Consider the following 19,802-nt stretch of genomic DNA (forward strand, 5'->3'; position numbering starts at 1 on the left):
TCTAAGTGCCCGGAGTGTGAGTCTTGGCCGGAGATCCAATGGGCTCTTTTCGCCAAGAAAAAGAAGAAGGCTTCTAAGAAGTCGCCTAAGAAGTCAAGCCTTTCGTTGCCGGTGACTTCGCCCTCGGTCCTGTCGGAGAGCGGTTCTCCTTCCCCTTCCCTGGGTAGGGGACTAGGTAAGTCCGTTTCGGGGAAGCGGCCCATTGCCGCTCCCCATGAGTCTAATGTGGGGGATTCTGTGTTGAAGGGGTCTATGCAGACAAGTGAGGGGTCTGCTAAAGTGGACGGAGCGTGTGCTTTAGACGAAGGCCTGGTGCCCGCAGGACCCGTCATAAGTGTGGATCCGGGGTGGGGGGGGCCCAATTCAGCGCCCATCCCCACGCCTGTAATGTGTTTTTCAGGTGCAACATCTTCTGGGGGTGGCCAGGACATTGGTAAGCAGCCCACGGGTGTTTCGGACCCCGACTCCATCGTTTGGAGGGCCCCGAGGACGACCTTCAGGTCCCCTTTGAGAGTGAAGGAGGACAGCGAAGGATGGTTCGACGGTCGTCCCATAACCCATCCACCCCCGGCACCATCAGCCACGCTTCCGCCGGACTTCATGGAGCCGGTAACCCCTAATTCCAGACCCAGGACCCCCAGGAGGCTCGTGGTAGAGTCGGAAGTTTCAGTCTCCTCGTACTCCGATGAAGACTCCTCCTACGACTCCTATTCGTCGGATGGTTACAGCGATCGAGACTCTAGGAGGAGGAGGAGACGATCTAGGAGGAGGAGATCGAGCTCACGCGACAGTCCGCCCAGGAAGAGGGCGAGGTCCTCGAGGAAGGACTACCGAAGGAGGTCATCGCCACGGAAAAGGTATGTCACAAGGGTTCGACATCGTGGAGAATGCAGCGGGTCGGTTGCCGCTCCATTGACTGCCTCGGTGGCTACTGGAGCCGCTTCCGTTGCCCTGTACAGTGTCGCTTCGGCTCCACCCGTTCGTCGGAGGCAGCCGTTGGCACACTCGTTACTGGCCTAGTAAGTCGGCGGAGCCACCCGTGTGCGGAGAAATCCCGCGGGCTAGGCACAGTAACGTGACTCAAGAGTCTTTGGTGGAGGAGGTCTCGTCCTACCGTAAGGTGCTTGCTCTCATCCGACGGCACCTTAAGTTGGACGAACCTCAACCAACGGCTGCGCGATCTTGGCTCTCGGGTCTGGGCAAGATGGTGGAGGATCCTGTGCAGAAGAAGCCTTCCTTGACCCTACCTTTAGCCCCCGATGTTGCCATGGGAATGGAACACGTGGACCTGTACGTCTCAGCCCCGGAGAATTCCCTGAGATCACAGGGCTCAGGCAAACTCCTACTGGGACTCAAGACCCAGAGAAAGTTCTACGTGCCGGACGGTCACCATTCAGGGCCCCGCACGGTAGAAGACGTGGTCGTTAGACTAAGCCAAGGCAACTCGGACGAACGTAGCCTTAGCGCGCCGGTGGTCTTCTCTTCAGCAGAGGCCTCCATGACGGAGGTCATCGCACAGGACGTCGTGAACGTCACCTCTTGGCTGGATTGGTAGGCCTGTACGCTGGCGGACTTTCAGATCTCATACGACCTCGCAGTGCCAGACAATCAGGCTCTTCTGAAAGAATTGATCTGTTCGGGGGGTAAAGCCATGAAATTTCTGACACACCAGTCCCTTACCCAGACTGCCAACTGGGTTCTGAGGAGAAGGGACACTATCCTAAGCAGACTTTCCCGCAAGCTCCCCGAGCGAGAGGCAAAGTTCCTTAGAAACTCTCCCATCTGGGCCAAGATGATGTTCCCTCTCCAGACTGTAGCAGAGACGATGGAGAGAGTCAGCAGGTTGAAGGTTCCAGCTGAGCCCAGGCACCAGTTGCCAAGGCGGGCCTTTGCGAGGAGACCTCCGGCGGACGATGCCTACCCACATCCGCCCCCAGATAGGCAAGGAGCATCCACCTCTTCATGGCACCAGCCTCCGCAGCCTCTTCAGGGGGAATAGTGCTCAACCCCAAACCTCCTATAGACCTAAGTTCTCCGGGTCAAGGAGAAGCCGTTCAAACCGCTTTCATAGAAGGAGATAGGGAGAGAGGCCCCCTACACCTTCCCATACCCCTGGTGGGGGGGATGCCTCAAACAATTTTGGCAAGCATGGCGGGACAATGGGGCGGACCCGTGGACGGTTACTATTCTCAGGGAGGGATACAGGATTCCCTTCTTGTCAGAGCCGCCCCCGTTGATCCCCGATCACCGAGGAGTATGGTTAGCTCCCAACGACTCAGAGAAGAAGGCAGCTTTACAGGCAGAGGTGGAAGTTATGCTGGAGAAAAGAGCCCTGCAACCCGTGCATGAGCCGCCGCCGGGATTCTACAGCAGACTCTTCCTGGTGTTGGAGACCAGTAATCGACCTCTCGGCTTTGAACAAATTCATCAAGAAGACGCCCTTCAAGATGGACACACCGAAGTCGGTTCTGGCATCCGTGAGAGAAGGGGACTTCATGATGTCCCTGGATCTCAAGGATGCTTACTTCCAGGTTCCCGTTCACCCCTCCAGCAGGAAGTTTCTCAGGGTAAAGTGGGGTTCCCAGACTCTTCAATTCAGGACCCTCTGCTTCGGTCTGTCGACAGCCCCTCAAGTCTTCACGAGAGTCTTCGCCCTGGTCTCGACCTGGGCACACAAGCAAGGCATCAGACTGATAAGGTACCTTGACGACTGGTTGTTGCTTTCAGCCTCAGAGGTAATCTTGAAAGAACAAGGGAGTCAACTGATCAATTTCTGTAAAGAACTTGGGATAACCATCAATTTCGGAAAATCCCATCTGGTTCCCACCACCAGGATGACTTACCTGGGAATGGTGTTAGATTCCCAGCTGGTGAGAGCCTTCCCGTCCCAGGAGAGACTAGACAACCTGGACCAGGTGATGCGCCCATTCCTGGCCGGTGCCCCAAGGAAGGCCAAGGATTGGCAGAGATTAGTAGGTCACCTGGTCTCATTAGAGAAGTTGGTTCCGCAGGGCAGGCTCAAACTCAGACCAGTTCAGTGGAACCTGAAGGACCTCTGGTCAGAGGGAAGCTCCCCACAGAAGATAATCCCGGTGTCACTTCCCTCCAAAGAAGCTCTCCTCTGGTGGTCCGACAGGTGGAATACGTTGAAAGGGATTCCGTTCGGCTCCCCTCCTCCGGAGATACTGCTCTTCACAGACGCATTGAAGGAAGGGTGGGGAGCACATCTCCTCAAGGTAACAGCAGAGGGGAAATGGTCAGTGGAGGAAAAGGTCCAGCACATCAATCTTCTGGAGCTCATGGCAGTGCAGAGGGCATTGATAACCTTCGTCCGCCTCGTTCAGGGGAACTCGGTAGCCCTCATGTGCGACAACGCCACGGTAGTAGCGTACATCAAGAAACAAGGAGGGCTAAGATCAAGAGATTTGTGCGATCTCACAGCTCGGATCCTGGAGTGGGCCGAAGGGAACGACATTCTCCTATCGGCCAGATTCATTCCCGGAAAGAGGAACGTCTTGGCGGACGGGCTAAGCAGGAAAGGCAAGATAGTGGGATCAGAGTGGTCCCTTCACCCCCAAATGGCACAGGAAGTCCTCCGTCGTTGGGGCTCCCCAGTGATAGACTTATTCGCCACAAGACTAAACGCGAAGCTCCCCGTGTTCTGCTCCCCGATACCGGATCCGAGAGCAGCCTTCGAAGACGCCTTCCAGCACCCTTGGGACAACCTCGACGTATACGCCTTTCCCCTCTTCGGGATGATCAGACAGGTGCTCAACAGGTTAAGGCAGTCAAAGTCCACAGAGATGACTTTGGTAGTGCCCTGGTGGCCGGAGAGGGAGTGGTTTGTGGATCTGCAAGACCTAGCCATTCTCCCGCCGTGGCCCTTACCAGTAAGAGGAGACCTGCTAAATCAACCACACTTCCAAAAGGTGTACGAAAACCCTCAGGGGCTGAGGCTTCACGCGTGGAGGTTATTAAGCGGTTGCTAAGGAAGGAAGGGTTCTCGGACAAAACAGCGGATAGGATGTCGGGGTACCTGCGGAGGTCCTCTTGTGTTGTATACCAAGCTAAATGGACAACCTTTGTCAAATGGTGTGCCACTCAGAACCTTCAGCCCTTGGATATTGCGGTCCACAACATCGCAGACTTCCTGGTACACTTGAGGGATGATCTAGGGGTCTCCATCCCAGCTATCAAAGGGGTTCGAGCAGCATTAGGACAGGTGTTCCAACTTAAGGGCATCAATCTAGGGACCTCGCGTCACATCTCGATGCTCATCAGGAGTTTTGAGCAAACTTGTGATCCCCGCACCTCAAGGGTTCCCCAGTGGGATGTAGCCAAAGTCCTCAAGGTCCTTTCGCGTCCTCCCTACGAACCTCTAAAGGATGTTTTAGACAAAGATCTCACCCTCAAAGCCATCTTTCTACTAGCCCTGGCCTCAGCGAAACGAGTGAGCGAGCTCCACGGCCTGTCTTTCGAGGTATCCCACTCGAAAGGGTGGAAGGACATGACTTTTAAGTTCTTGCCAGAGTTCGTAGCAAAGACCCAGAACCCTGCAATTGCGGACCCGAGGTTCGAAGAGTTCTCTATTCCAGCTATTCCGCGCTCGGGCAACCCTAGTGACCTCCTCTTGTACCCCGTAAGGACCATAAGGAAGTACCTTAGTAGAACGGCCAAACTCAGACCGGTGGTGAAGAGTTTGTTTGTGTCCACAGGATTGGTCAAGAAGGCAGTTTCCAAAAACACCACATCCTTCTGGCTGAGACAGGTCATAAGGAGGGCCTATGAGAATGAGGGCTCCACGGTGCCTGGTACCCCAAGACCTCATGATATTAGAGGTCTTAGCACGTCCTTAGCGTTTGGCACCAACATGGCGGTAAACCAAATCTTACGGGCGGGCACTTGGGTTAGGCAGTCCACCTTTACAGCCCACTACCTCAAGGACTATACAAGGAAGTCCTTGGATACCTTCTCCATCGGGCCAGTCATTGCAGCCATACAACAAGTTTAGTAGTTTGGGCCCCGAGTTAGCCGTGGGAAGTAATCGTAAGCGACACAAGTTCTTCCTTACTTCCTTGCTAACCTGTATCCTTTTCCCGAGACAACCCCCCCCCCTTTTTCCCCATCCCTACATGAGAGATGGGACGTTAGAACACATCAAGTATGGATTTTGAATAAAAGGTGAGTTGTACATATGGTAGACTTTTGCGTGCTTTCCCCTACTCTCCTGCCTCTCCCTGGGAGTCCCGGAACTAGCCCCCTATCTACTGTAGTTCAAGGTCCCCAGCAAGTCTCGAACATTTCAATCTGTAAGCTACTCCCTCCTCCTAAAGTATAAGTCTCCTAAGAAAGTAGTTCGAGGTAAGTACAGTATTCTGTGTTGGAACAAATCACAAATTTTAAGTAATTTGTATTTTTCCTAACATACTTACCTCGAACTACTTTCGGGTAATGGCCCTCCCATCCTGCCCCGAGTATCTTCTGGAGTTCGAGGAGGACTTAAAACATAAGCTTAATGGTTGGAAAGCGTGGTCACCTTCGTGACCTGGGTCGCTCCTGGGCGTGTATCCCTTCGCCCTGGAACGCCCTTGAGAGGCAGCAGAGAGAGGGGCAACTACGCAAAATTCTTGGTCGGTGATTAAGATATCCCCAGGCTCTCCTAAGAAAGTAGTTCGAGGTAAGTATGTTAGGAAAAATACCAATTACTTAAAATTTGTGATTTTATCATAAAAACTCAATTTTTTAACTTCATACTGCAACTGTGGGTGTTTTTCCCTAAGTTGCATCTGGCCGCTGAATGGCCAGAGGTCTCAGTGCTGGGCCGTTAGCACGAATTCATAAATTCCCGTTCATAACTAATGAATGATCACCATATTGGAATATTTGTGCCCAGCCATTTTTTCATTTAAAGTGACCTGCAGAAACCATTCATACTCAAATGTGTCATTAACTGAATGATTCTAATTGAAAATCATTCTTGTCAGCTATGCTAATTGTTCTAGTTGTTTTTTCATATTATTATTATTATGTCTACTTTTGTTTTATTATTGTTACTTTTATTTCTATTGCTACTCCTTTATTATTATTATTGTTATGAACCTGTAAGATAGTCTACATCAACTGTCACATTCTCTCTTACTAATAGAATTCATATATTTCTTTCAGATATAAAGACCCACCGAATTACTTACATAAGTCATGTAGCTCTTCTAGTAGTTCCCCCCAAAAATCATATAAATACCCAAGATGATGTCCAGGAAATCTAGGATTCTGACATCAGGTCACTAAGCTACATGTAACATTCCTGTAGACATCTGTAGGCAGATTGACCTTGCTAATGGTAAGTAAATATTCCATAGGAGATTTTCTAAGTTATGTATTATTTTCCCATTAACACATACAATATACTGTATGTAAGCATGTACGTAATGCATGTGTAAGCATGTATATATGCATGTATGTGTGCTTCAAATTAAGGTGTGTCCACATGCTAAGGTGAAGACACTGCTATATAAACACACATATAGAGGATTAAAAACTACTGAGAACAGGAAGCAGTGGGATCTCTTATGGGAGAGAGTACAGTAGATGCCGTTAAGACCATAAGATTTATATTTCATAACAGGAGTGTATCCATGAGATTAGTGAAACTTTAGAAAGAAAACATCCTTTAACTTTTAATTACCCTAAAACTGTATTGTTGTTTCTGGAGTCTAACATTTACGGGTGAAGGGAAGTGCCTTGAGATTATAGTGTGTATACATTACCTTTCTTGGTGCAACAAAATCTTGTGTTTTTTCTGGAAAATGTATTTGTTCCTTAACTGAATACAAACCACGCTATTTACATGGGGTAATTACTTCGCGCAGCCGATGACAAGCCATTAAGTTTTAACGAGGGTTTCCTACCCCACTGCTAGTTAGCGGGGGGAGGGCGGGGTTGGCTTGCTACCCCTCCACCCTCACACACACCGGTGATTCGGCCACTTTATCTTGGCTCGGAGAGACGACAGACCTGTCAGCGCTCTCCTCTCTTTGACTGCCATAATTTTGTTTGCTTTTTCTTACAGTGTTTGTGTGTGAAGTTGGCCTCTATTATCATCATGCGCACTTGCCCTGGTCTTTCCGGCCGCCCTTGTGGAACCTTTATGTCTGCCGTGGAGACGGATCCACACTCCTTATGCCCGCAGTGTAGGGGCCAACGGTGTGATAGTGCTAATTTGTGTATTGAGTGTAGGGAGTGGTCTACCTCCCAGTGGGAGAGGTTTGCCCGGCGACGTAAGAAGAAGGCTAAACGGGATCGTTCTCCTTCCGAAAGTTCTCGGGGGCGAGAAAATCCTAGGTCTTCTTCTCCCGCCGCCCATTCCTCCTCCGAAGCTCCCGCTCGGGCGGCCTCTTCCGAGGGGCCGGCGAACGGTAGCATAGACCGTAATATTGATATTGATATTGACTGATCCCGTGGTGAGGGAGAGGCCGCTGCCTACCATAGCGAGGCGGCTGCCCCTCCCCCCTCGGAGGAGGTAGTTATATCTAACAAGGATCTTTTACAGCTTTGGGCTTCCTTGGGGCTACAGGGTTTGCCTCCAAGGCAGCCTTGTTTGACATGGTCAAACGGGGTGCGGCCGCCGAACAATCGTCAACTACAGCGGAAATAGATCCTCTGTCTGTAGTTGACGTAGTTGTTTCGGAAACATCCCATGGATCTGTCCAAACACCTGTTGTGAGTGAGGTAACTGAAGGCTCTGTCTCTCCCTCCGAACACACTTCGAGGGAAGAGCGGAGTCCTACGGTCTCTCCTTCCACTGAGATTCCCTCTCGAGGGACTTCTCTGGTTGAGACGCCTCTTCGGAGACCCGTCGATGGTCAGCTTGCTGATCCCACGGCCCCTCGTGGGCGTATAAGGCGGAAGGCTCGCCCTCCCCTTCGCCGTAGAGGTCTTCCTTATCCCTTTAAGGGGGTTAGGAAGCGCCTCTTTGGCTCGTCGTCCCCACAATCCTCTGCGGAGGAGACGACTCGCCGCTCTCCTGTCCTGCCAGCTACCACCCTAGACCTCTCCGGGGATCGTTCGCGTTCCCCTTTGGAGGCTGGTCGTCCTTCGCGACTAGGGTCTCCTCAACCATCATCTTCGAAGGCTGCTGATGCGCTCTACGCGCCCCCTGAGTCTGCCATTGCGCAGTCTCCTGGCCCTTCGGGGTCTCAGGGACTTGAGCGCAAAACTGCGCCTCTCGTCTCTAAGCGTAAGGCTCTGCCTGCGCCCGTTGCTGTTGTTCCTGTTGTTGCTGACAAAGCGCTTCGGCGCTCACCTGTAGGCGTTCGCGCCTCTGATCCTGTTATGCGCCAGGGTTCCCCTGCGCGCCCATGCCCATCGTCAACTGTTCCTGATGCAGCGCGCAAGCGCTCAAAGGCGCCCGCGCGTCCACCTTTACCAGCACTTCCACGCCCCCCAGTTCCTGTTACATCGCGCGCGATTCCAAAGGTGCCTGAGTCGGCGCACAGGCGCCCACAGGTTCCTACGGACTCGCTGCGCCCTTTGGGGGAAAAACGCGGCGCACGTTCACCCCCTGTTCCTGTATCACCATCGCGCACGGTTCAACAAGTTCCGGAGTTGGCGCACAGGCGCCCACAGGTTGTCGTGGACTCGTCGCGCCCTATAGGGGGAAAGCGCGACGCGCGATCGCCCCCGGTTCCTGTCACTCTTCGCGCGGTCCTAAAGGTTCCAGAGTCGGCGCACAGGCGCCCACAGGTTCCTTCGGACTCGCTGCGCCCTTTGGGGGAAAAACGCGGCGCGCGTTCACCCCCTGTTCCTGTATCACCATCGCGCGCGGTTCAACAAGTTCCCGAGTTGGCGCACAGGCGCCCACAGGTTGTTGTGGACTCGTCGCCCCCTATAGGGGGAAAGCGCGACGCGCGATCGCCCCCGGTTCCTGTCACTCTTCGCGGGGTCCTAAAGGTTCCAGAGTCGGCGCACAGGCGCCGACAGGTTCCTTCGGACTCGTCGCTCCTGGCGGGGGAAAATCGCGTCGCGCAATTCCATCCGCGATGCGCTCTCCATCGCGCGCCGTTAAAGAGGCTCGCGATGCGCTTTCACGCGCGAATATTGTTCCAGCTTCCGCGCGTTCTCCAACGCGATCGCGGGGCGCGCTGACTCAACACGTAGCTCCGGGGTTGGCTAAGTTAGCGCACAGGCGCTCACAGCCTCCTCTGGAATCGCGCGTGTCTGCTGCCCATAATATCACGCGCGACGCCCATCTGTCGCGCCCAGTCCCAGCTATGCGCCCTGTGCCTGTGTTCAAGGCGACTGTGAGCGTTCCTCATGCCATTCGCAACCCGCGACCTCCGAAACAGCCTGTTCCAGATGCACGCTATGCGCGCCAACAATTGCCAGCGCAGTTAACAAACTCGCAAGCGAATAGGGTGATCCCTCCCGACCGTCGCCCACAGATCCCTCGGGATTCTGCTATAATTCCAGCGCCTTCGCGGCGAGTTCTTCCAGACACGCGCACAGGCGCCCCTGTCATATCGTGCCCTTCCGGCTCCCACCAGGTCTCTGCGCGCCCGCGCGTTTGGGCGGTTCCTGATCGTCGTACACCGACTCCTTCTCCATCACGCTCTCGCGACCTTATTCCGGCTCGCTCTCCAAGACATGTCCGCGCCATTGATTCATCTGCGCGCTATTGCTTCGCGGCCGCCCCCGCCCACGCGGGTGCGCGCGCGATCTTCCAGCATCTCCCGTGCGCGCGCGATTGGGTTGGCGCTCGCGATATTCCAGCCTCGCGTTACGCTAAAGCGCGCGACCCTGAGCCCCGACGCGACCGCCGCCAGGCGGATTCTTCCTTGTCTCGCTCCCCCCTCCGTTAGCGCAGACCAGCGCGCTCGCCAGAGGGGGGGCGCTCCCCAGATAGATCTAGGGATTCTTTTGCAGCCCAGGAGGCGAACCCTCGTTTGTGTACTCCTCCTAGGGATCCATCCGTCCCCTTCCCTCCAGAGGGAGTGTCTGCCAGCGCCGCTGTCAGTCAACAGCCGTGGTTTGATACCCTTCTCAGAGCTCTTGTACGGGCTATGAAGCCTGCCGCCTCTGACTCGGGTCGCGAACCAGTGGCAGTTTCCTCCCCCCTGAAGAGGAAGAGAGGAGTTTCTCCCGTGGATCTTCCTCCGAGACTTAGGCTATCTCCTCGCAGATCCTTAGGCAAGGTTCCTACTCCTCCTCAGACCTTCTCGCCTTCCTCTGCGGAGGAGGAATACCCCTCCTCAGGGGAGTCGGTCGGAGAGGATGTCCTCCCCATCGCACCAATGGAGGAAGTTCGTCCTCCTCTCGAGAGGTCCCCTCGTCTTGAAGTGGAGAAGGACCTGCCACCTTCGCTTTTGGAGTCCTCTATCCCTCCCAGGAGGGAATCTAAGGACTCTAAGACTTCCTAAATCATCGGCCAGGATCAGACAGGAGCAGCCTAGGCTAGTCGAGGATATTCACGCATCTCCCCAGGAAGAGCCCTTGGGGTCTGGAGACTTCGCTGCGAGTCCATTAGGAGGCGAGCGCCAAGAATCGGAACATGCATTCTGGCAAGTTCTGTCTCTCATGAGGAGTCTCAACGGGATCCCAGATCCAGAGGTCCCTCCTCGTAATGGGCAGGACACAGTCCTGGATGGTATCTTTGGCTCTCATAGGCCCTCCAGGGCCAGTGCAGCTTTTCCCTGGTCTCGGGGGATGAAGAGTGCCAGAGAGAAGATCGAAGGACAACTTGCGGAGCTTGCCTCCTCAAGCAGGTCGAGTGCCGGGTATAAGCTCCTCCCTCCTCCTCGAGTCTGTCAGAGGAGATATTTTGAGATCCTTTAGGAGCCTTCTTTGAGTCTTCCCCTGCACCATTCCGTGGAAGCCCTCACTGGGGGAGTCTCTCTGGAGAGACTCTCCAACCGGCACGTGTCCTTCTCGGCCGCTGAGATCCAGAGTCATGAGAAGGTCATTAAGTGTGCCATGCAGGCCACTTCATGGCTAGACTTCTGGCTGGGTTCTCTGGGCATTCTGGTGCGGTCCGAGGATCTGTCCAAGGAAAGCACCAGGAAAGCTCTGGAGACCTTCCTCCTCTCGGGCACTCGGACCATCGAGTTCCTGTCCCACCAGGTTACCAGCTTGTGGGCCAACACGATCCTCAAGCGTTGGGACGCAGTGGCGGAGAGGTTTCATCAGAAGGTCTTCAGCGCCGAGGCTAGTAGGCTCAGACACTCTTCTGTCCTCAGCAAGAGTCTGTTCGAGCCTAATGATGTGGAGCATACTGCCGAGAGGTAGAGGCAGTCCAATCAGGATTCCCTCATCCATAGAGCCCTGACATCAAGGCCCTACAAGCCTCCGGCAGTACAGCAGCCCCGCCCTGCCAAGGACACGAAGAAGGCAGCCGTTACAGCGAAGCCCAAGGTGTCTAAGCCCTTTCCTGCCAAGGGCAGAAGGGGCAAGAAGTCCTCCAAGGGAAACAAGAACCCTAGAGGTACCGGCCGAGGCCGGAAACGCTAGGGTTGGCAATCCCCCTGCATGTCCACCAGTGGGGGGATGCCTTCAGAGTTGCGCAGCAAGGTGGCAGCAACTCGGGGCGGATGCCTGGACGATCTCTGTGATCTCTCAAGGGTATCGCGTCCCGTTCACGGCATCTCTACCTCCCCTGACAGCGGATCCAGTGTCGCTGAGCTCTCTTGCCATGGGGTCGGCAAAAGGGCAGGCCCTTCGGGCCGAAGTCCGGACCATGTTGGAGAAGAACGCGCTCCAAGAGGTCGTGGACGGGTCCCCAGGCTTCTACAGTTGACTCTTTCTTGTGAAAAAGGCGTCTGGAGGCTGGAGACCAGTCATCGATCTCTCGACACTGAACGGGTTTGTCAAGCAGACTCCGTTCAGCATGGAGACGGCAGACACGGTCAGACTTCCAGTGAGACCGCGGGATTTCATGTGCACTCTGGATCTGAAGGACGCGTACTTCCAGATCCCAATCCATCCGTCTTCAAGGAAGTACCTAAGATTTTGCCTAGATCACAAGATCTACCAGTTCAAGGTGTTGTGTTTCGGTCTCTCCACAGCACCTCAGGTGTTCACCAGAGTCTTCACCTTCATCTCTTCATGGGCACACAGGACCGGCATCCGTCTCCTTCGTTACCTGGACGACTGGCTGGTCCTGGCAGACTCGAAGGTTTCCCTTCTCCACCACCGAGACAAGCTCCTCGAGGTTTGCCGGGATCTGGGGATCGTGGTAAACCTTGAGAAGTCTTCTCTGCAGCCCTCTCAGAGGCTGGTTTATCTAGGTATGATCATAGACACCAATCTCCACAAAGCCTTCCCATCAGACGAAAGGATTTCCAGGCTGAGGAAGGTCGCGAGACCTTTCCTCACTCGAGAAGAACTCCCAGCCCAATCGTGGCTTCGTCTCCTCGGTCACCTTTCCTCTCTAACCCGCCTTGTTCCCAGCAGTCGCCTCAGGATGAGATCCCTTCAGTGGCGGCTGAAGTCCCGATGGAGTCAAGGTCTCGACTCCCCGTACATCTTGATTCCAATGGGATCGGCGGAACGGTCGGACCTGGAATGGTGGGTGGCGGAAGAGAATCTACGAAAGGGAGTGGATCTTCTTGTCTCCCCCCCAGATTTGATGTTGTTTTCGGACGCGTCAAACAAAGAGTGGGGGGCCCACGTGCTGAACCACAGGGCCTCCGGCCTGTGGTCAGAATCAGAAAAGTACCTTCACATAAACCTGCTGGAGATGAAGGCCGTTTTTCTGGGCCTTCAAAAGTTCCATCAAGTCCTGGCGGGTCACTCCGTAGTGGTGATGAGCGACAACACTACGGTAGTGGCTTACATCAACAAGCAGGGAGGTACCTTTTCGGAACTACTATCCCATCTTGCAGTAGAGATCCTGAGATGGTCCGAGGTCCACTCGATATCTCTTACAGCTCGCTTCATTCCAGGCAAGAGGAATGTGCTCGCCGACAGTCTGAGCCGAACGACGCAGATAGTGAGTACCGAGTAGCCTTTGGATCCTCTGATAGCCAACAAAGTCTTGACTTTGTGGGGTTCCTCGACTGTGGATCTGTTCGCTACGGCGTTGAACACCAAGCTTCCGCTGTACTGCTCCCCAGTCCCGGACCCCAAGGCTCTCTGGCAGGATGCCTTCCAACAACAGTGGGACAACGTCAACCTGTACGCCTTTCCCCCGTTCTGTCTGATGCGGAGGGTCCTCAACAAGACCAGAATATCGGTCAATCTCTCGATGACTTTGATAGCTCCGCTGTGGCATCACGCGGAGTGGTTTCAAGACCTTCTACTGCTCCTCACGGAGATCCCGAGGGAACTCCCTCCACGTCGCGAGCTACTCAAACAACCACACTCCAACATCTTCCACAAAGCTGTAGCTTCGCTTCGACTTCACGCCTGGAGACTATCCAGCATCTCCTCAAAGAGAGAGGCTTTTCGCATCAAGTTGCGGAAAGGATGTCTGGTCACCTGGGCCGGTCATCCGCAGGAGTCTACCAGGCGAAGTGGCGAGTTTTCTGTGGTTGGTGTCGTGGAAGGGGTATATCTCCCCTCGATGCCACTCTACCAGCAATAGCGGAGTTCCTTGTGTATCTGCGGGAAGAAATGCGCCCTTCAGTCTCGGCAGTGAAAGGCTATCGCTCAGCCTTAAGTCTTGCCTTCAGGCTCAAAGGAATGGACATTTCCTCCTCGCAGGAACTGTCCCTGCTCATACGAAGTTATGAACTTACCTGCCCTCAGTCGGAAGTGAGACCTCCTCCTTGGAACGTGGTTCGAGTCCTCAGGTCTCTTAAGAGGCCTCCCTATGAACCATTACGCCAGGCTTCAGATCGCCACCTTACCTGGAAGACGGTGTTCCTGCTAGCTTTGGCCTCGGCCAAGCGAGTTGGCGAGCTACATGATCTCTCATACGACGTCGCCCATTCAAGGGGATGGGGGGAGGTGACGTTCAGCTTCGTCCTTGAGTTTGTTGCCAAGACTCAGAACCCGAGAGTGCAGGACCCTAGGTTTGACTCTTTCCAGGTCTCGAGTCTTCGTTCGGTAACAAATGACCCATATCATCTCCTACTGTGCCCAGTTAGGAGTCTGAGGTTGTATCTGAAGAGAACAGCTGCAGTCCGGCCCCAGGTGCGAGCCTTGTTTGTTAGCACCGGGCCAACGAAGAAGAGGGTCACCAAGAACACAATCTCGGCCTGGATCCGTAAGGTAATCCACCTGGCCTTGAGTTCTGACAATCCCCTGTCACGACGCCCTAGGGCGCACAATGTCAGGGGCGTAGCTGCGTCCCTGGCCTTCAAGAAGAACTTTTCTGTGACGCAGGTCCTGCAAGCCGGGGTCTGGAAGCGTCAGACTACCCTCACGGCCCACTACCTGCAAGACGTGACCCACAGGAGGCTCGATACGTTTTCTATCGGCCCTGTGGTGGCTGCACAACAGCTGGTCTAACCTCGGGCTCCTAATTGGACAAGTAACAGAGGGTTGAGGGCATTGTTACCCGGTTTTAGTCTGTGTAAATGAAAAGATCTGTCTGGCCCTTTTCTTTTCTTCATCCTCTCCTCCCTTGGAGAAAAACAGCATCCTGGTTCTTTGCACAGCTGACCTCGAACCTCTGCAGATAAGCCATGCTTCCTTGTGTTCCTAGTATTAGCTTATAATACTGTCATGTCCCCATACCCTGACGAGGTGGTATTGGGTTGTCCTAGCCTAGGTTTCCTTATTAAGGACTCCAGGTCAACTTCCTAGGACCTGTCACTGCTCACCTTCACACACAGCTTACGTAGGCCGCAGCAGTCCCTGACTGCCTGCGAGGTGCAGGGTCCCCGATCCTGGAGTTGCTTTATGAACTCAGGGTTGGGGACCCCGGGCAAGCCAAAGCCAGTATGGCAGGGGACTTACCTCCCTTCCTAAGGGTTGAATCACCCCATGTAAATACAGTAGCGTGGTTTGTATTCAGTTAAGGAACAAATGACAAATTCGTAGATAATTTGTATTTTTCCTAACGATACAAACCTAGCTATTTACAGTTATGTGCCCGCCAGCCCTGTCCCCCAAGATAAGTCCTACCTCTAAGTAAAGTGGCCGAATCACCGGCGTGTGTGAGGTTGGAATGGTAGCAAGCTACCGCCCCCCCCCCCCCCCCCGCTAACTAGCGGTGGGGTAGGAAACCCTTGTTAAAACTTTATGGCTCGTCATCGGCTGCGCCGAAGTAATTACCCCATGTAAATAGCTAGGTTTGTATCGTTAGGAAAAATACAAATTATCTACGAATTTGTCATGTTTTAGGTAAAGTCTTATACTGTGCTGTAACTAGCATCAACTATCAAATGAACTCAGGTACATCCCAAACTTTTTGTGGAAGTACATTATTTACTGTGCATCAAGGGTTTTACGTGAAGTTGATTTAATCATGAAGTTTTAAATTATGTGTATCTACTATATCTCACATATTGAAACCAGACAAGGTTTACCTGTCGTTCCTTATAGTTTGGATCTCATTATAAATGGGAATGCAAATAATGTAGAATAATATTAGTTTTGACTTTTTTACAGATTTTGTTCCCTTTCTACTGGTAGATAGTGTTTTGTTTTAAATTCTTGTTCAGCTTTTGTGCTTATAATAATGGTAAGATAATGCATTACTCAATTTGACCTCTTTTTTTTTTGCTTTTGTGTTATATATGTTTTTAAAGAGTGTTTTCTTTAGTTTTATTGTATAAGGAAATAAGGAGTCTAGTAGTGTTATAAAGGTAGGTAGCACATATTGTATTGGCTAATTTTCTACATTCTTGAGTTTCGATGCTACTTGAACCCACCCATTAATGTTCGGGGCCAACTGCATGTGTTGGTGTGATCCTGTTATTAACACACATTCGGGTTCCCATCAAATGTCATCTTCATTGTGTTGTAATATTAGACTTGATAGGTTACATCTTCAAGTTAGTCTAGGTAAGTTAACTTTAAAATAGTTTATTCCTTTAAAACAGTTATTAACATCTCCATCACAGGAGTATAGATGGTTTGGTCGCATGACCATTCCGTATGACAACTTAATAAGAACTGGCTGAAATATCAATATCACGGATATCGTATAGTCAGTTATCTCAGCATTTAAACACATAATGTAAACCTAACATTAATATAGGAAGACACATGCATCCGGTGCGACACAACTCTTTCTCACGGTTTGTATTTGTGTTTATTCTTCATAAAAATGTTACATTGCTGAGGTTTGGCATTCGCATCCTGGTTATGACATGACTATGGCATTTCTCACACTCGCTCCTACTTCCATATTGACCTCTTAGGTCATGTATTTAAACATGTAATTTTACATATATTACACATGCACTGTCCTGTAATTTGCTCGTATTGCAAGGAAGATCAGCGCTCCGTATCCTCGGGGCCTAGGCAAAACATAGCAAACCCCAATTCTTTGATTTTCATGTGGTTTATGAACTACTTGTATAAATAGTGTTTCTGTCTACAGTATTGCCAAAACTATTACCGTTCTCTCTCTTTCTTTTATACTGGTATTTTTCTTTGTAAATATTTGTTCTTAATTTAGCTCCATTTTTATCCTCATACATATTCATTAGAGTCCTTGGTAGCTTATTTTGCAAGTAAATGGCCTGCTTGCCTTTTATGACTGCACATTTTAATCATAATTCATTTCTCTTGTGAATATTCCACCTTCCAGAGTGGGGTTAGGTTCTAACTACAAGTAGTTACAGTATGTCCCACTTTTATTTTCCTTCTCTCTTCTTTGTTCTTTAGTACAGTATTTGTCTCTAGGGGGTCAAGGATAGATGTAGACATAGGTTGGAGTAAGCCTTAGATTCTGAGAATATATCACATTTGACTTAGATTAACTACAGTATGCTTAGCTTAAAAGCGGTTTTTTATTGCGTTTATACTTCAGCTGGAAATGAATATACGTAGTACAAAAGTTAAACCATGAAAGAAAGTCTTTCTGGTAAAATTCATTGACATGAATTGTGGATGACCTCAAATCTGCACTCTTTGGTGTAGACTCATTATCATCAGCTGTTGATAGTCCTCTGCAGGACAAAGGCCTCAGACATGTCCCATTCACATATCTTTATGGTCTTTCGATGCTAGTCTATACCTGCAAGTTTTATTAGCTTGTCAAGCCATCATCTTCTCTTGCTTCATTTGCAATCTGTAGGGACCCTATTCTGTTATTCTTTTTATCTATTTATTATCTTCCATTCTCTTTATATGTGTTGCCCATGTCCATTCCTTTTTCTTACATGATGTTAGAATATCCTCTACTTTACTTTGTCTCGTATCCATGTTGCTCTTTTTCTGTCTCATAGTGTTACTCCCATCATTATTGTAATCAGACTAATCAGAAATAAAAAATGCGTTCTTTTTGTCTGATGGTTTGACAGTAAGCAGACTAATGAGGAACTCAAATTGCCTCATTCCCGTTTAGTTTAGGGATTTAATTGGAGGAAATTAGCCATCTCTCTCTCTCTCTCTCTCTCTCTCTCTTTTTTTTTCATCCTTGATGCTTATAAAGGGGCAGACATTTTTTTTTTTTTTTTTTTTTTTTATCCTTGATGCTTATAAAGGGGCAGACCCAAACAGTATTTGTCTTTTTACCCTTGTAAATACAGCTAATTTCCATGCTCTAAATTTGTTTGTTATTTTTTCAAATTTCACAACAAGAGAATCGTTTTACGCATGGTATAGGATTTGTATTGTTATTTTGGAGGATTGGTAAATTTATTACATCAGGTAGATATGATTTTTGCAACCTTAACCCTGAGGATTATTGATTAAATTCTATAACTCGCATACCTATATCCAAAAAAATTTGAACATGTGTCAGCAAAGCTTCTGAATGTACGTGCTGAAAATATCGATACATTATAAACATTTTCTTTTTTGGGTTTTGTAAGGGTCTTGGTGCCTGTGATGCTCTTACAGTTTCCACTGCTGCAAAGATATCCTTAGATTCTGATCATGATGTATGATTGGTCTTGACTTTAGTGCTGATGTTGACTCTGTTAATCACGAGGCCCTTGTTTTCAAACGTAAACATATTGATGGATAAGTATCATTATTGAAATTTTAACTAATATATTATGAAATAGCATTGTTGATTAATGCCATTTTGACTACAGGAATATGATATTTATTGTTCCTGTGTGTAGTGTTCTTATCCCTTTACTTCTTACATTACTGTGTATGTACATGCCAGGTGGTTTGGTCTTGAAAACAAGGTTTGTTCCATAACTGAATACAAACCACGCTATTTACATGGGGTGATTACTTCGGCGCAGCCGATGACGAGCCATAAAGTTTTAACGAGGGTTCCCTACCCCACCGCTAGTTAGGGGGGGGTGTAGGGAGGGGTAGCTAGCTACCCCTCCCCCTCACACACACCGGAGAATACTCCACTTTACTTTTGGCTCGCATAGTGATCGGAGGTTTCCGCTCCTATGCTCTCTTGACGGCCATTATTGTTTGTCTTTTAACTTACCTTTTCTTATACTGGATATATTTAAACATTTCTGATGTTTATATATATTTTTGTGTATAAAAAATGTAAGTTTCCTTTGCTTTCGGTGTTGTGCGGTGTGTATTTTGTACGTCTGCTGGAGTCCGCCGGCTTAGGCTCTGTGATCTCGGCCTTGCACTTCTAGGCCACCATGGTTGCCTTTCGTGGAGTCCGGCCTTCTCTTGAGGTCGTTCACCTCTTACTCCGTACTACGCCTACGATAGCTTCTCAGTCTGAGTCGCTATTTCGTTTTATTTGTCTCAATTATTTTTATGAATATAATTGTGTTTTAACTTTTCAGCTCAGGGCTCACGTCCCTTCGGGGGTCGGTGATCCTTGGAACATTCAAAGTCAGTTGCGTAATTATTATGTTATATTTCTGTTTGTTAACGTCTTCCTCCCCCTCACCCGGGTATGCCGGGTGGGGGGGAGGGGCGCATACCTTCTTTCATTCTTATGTTTGTTCCCTCGGGGTTTCTCTTCGGAGTTTCACCCGGGGGAATTTCTGTTAAATGATTATTTGTTTTATTTTCCAGTTTGCGATGCTGTTTCTTCGTGCCTATTGTGCCTTCGAAGCAGAGCTGTCCTGTTATCCTGGGGAGTCGGCTTTGCCGCCGTCTCGCATGGCGTTCGTCGGGGGTTTTCTCTTCTCTTAGAAGTTCCCCCTTGACTACTGCCAGCTCTTCATTGCATCCTAGAACGATAAGGAGGTTCGCCTCCAGGGTAGTTAGTTAACTTCCCTTGTTACTTCCTTGGTCTTTAGGCGGTTATGCTCTGGGGGCGGAGCGGCCGCCCTTGTGACTCGCTCAAGGGGCTGAGCGGTTGCAAGGCTAGACCATGGTACTAGCGACTATGCTCTTGGGGCTGAGCGATCGCTTCTGTGGCTACGCTCAAGGGGCTGAGCAGCTGCAGGATCAGTCTGGCCCTCTCTCGTTCGCGAGGGAGGCCTCTCTAAGGGCTCCTCTTCGGAGGATTGCTCCTTTTGTCTCTTCTACGAAGTGTCCCCTCCCGTTCGCGTGAGAGGACACTCACAGAGACTCCTCTTCGGAGGATTGTTCCTGTTACGTCTGCTGATCTCAGGGCCTTTCGGGGCTCCATCGCCAGTCTCTTCTACGAAGTGCTCACCTTTCTCGTTCGCGAGAGAGGCCACTCATAGAGACTCCTCTTCGGAGGATTGTTCCTGTCAAGAACAGCTTGCTGTTCAGTCACTAACACTTCGGTGGTTAGTCACGGGGAAACTTCGGTTTCCCTTTTTCCCCTGACCCTTCGGGTTCTC

The 19,802-nt window shown here is 50.7% G+C and overlaps 1 protein-coding gene across 1 annotated transcript in view; it reads left to right on the top strand.

Moving 5' to 3' along the window:
- LOC137656399 (uncharacterized) overlaps positions 1 to 19,182 on the top strand; it is a 26,617-nt gene extending 7,435 nt beyond the window's left edge. Inside the window, exons 2-5 of the mRNA XM_068390576.1 lie at positions 2,223 to 2,698; positions 2,834 to 4,876; positions 18,828 to 18,938; positions 19,063 to 19,182. Coding sequence (XP_068246677.1) covers positions 2,223 to 2,698; positions 2,834 to 4,876; positions 18,828 to 18,938; positions 19,063 to 19,182 — 2,750 coding nt within the window. The remainder of the gene's footprint in view (positions 1 to 2,222; positions 2,699 to 2,833; positions 4,877 to 18,827; positions 18,939 to 19,062) is intronic.
- Positions 19,183 to 19,802: the final 620 nt, after the last annotated feature.

Source organism: Palaemon carinicauda, chromosome 17 (genome assembly GCF_036898095.1).
Source record: "Palaemon carinicauda isolate YSFRI2023 chromosome 17, ASM3689809v2, whole genome shotgun sequence".
NCBI classification, from domain to species: domain Eukaryota; kingdom Metazoa; phylum Arthropoda; class Malacostraca; order Decapoda; family Palaemonidae; genus Palaemon; species Palaemon carinicauda.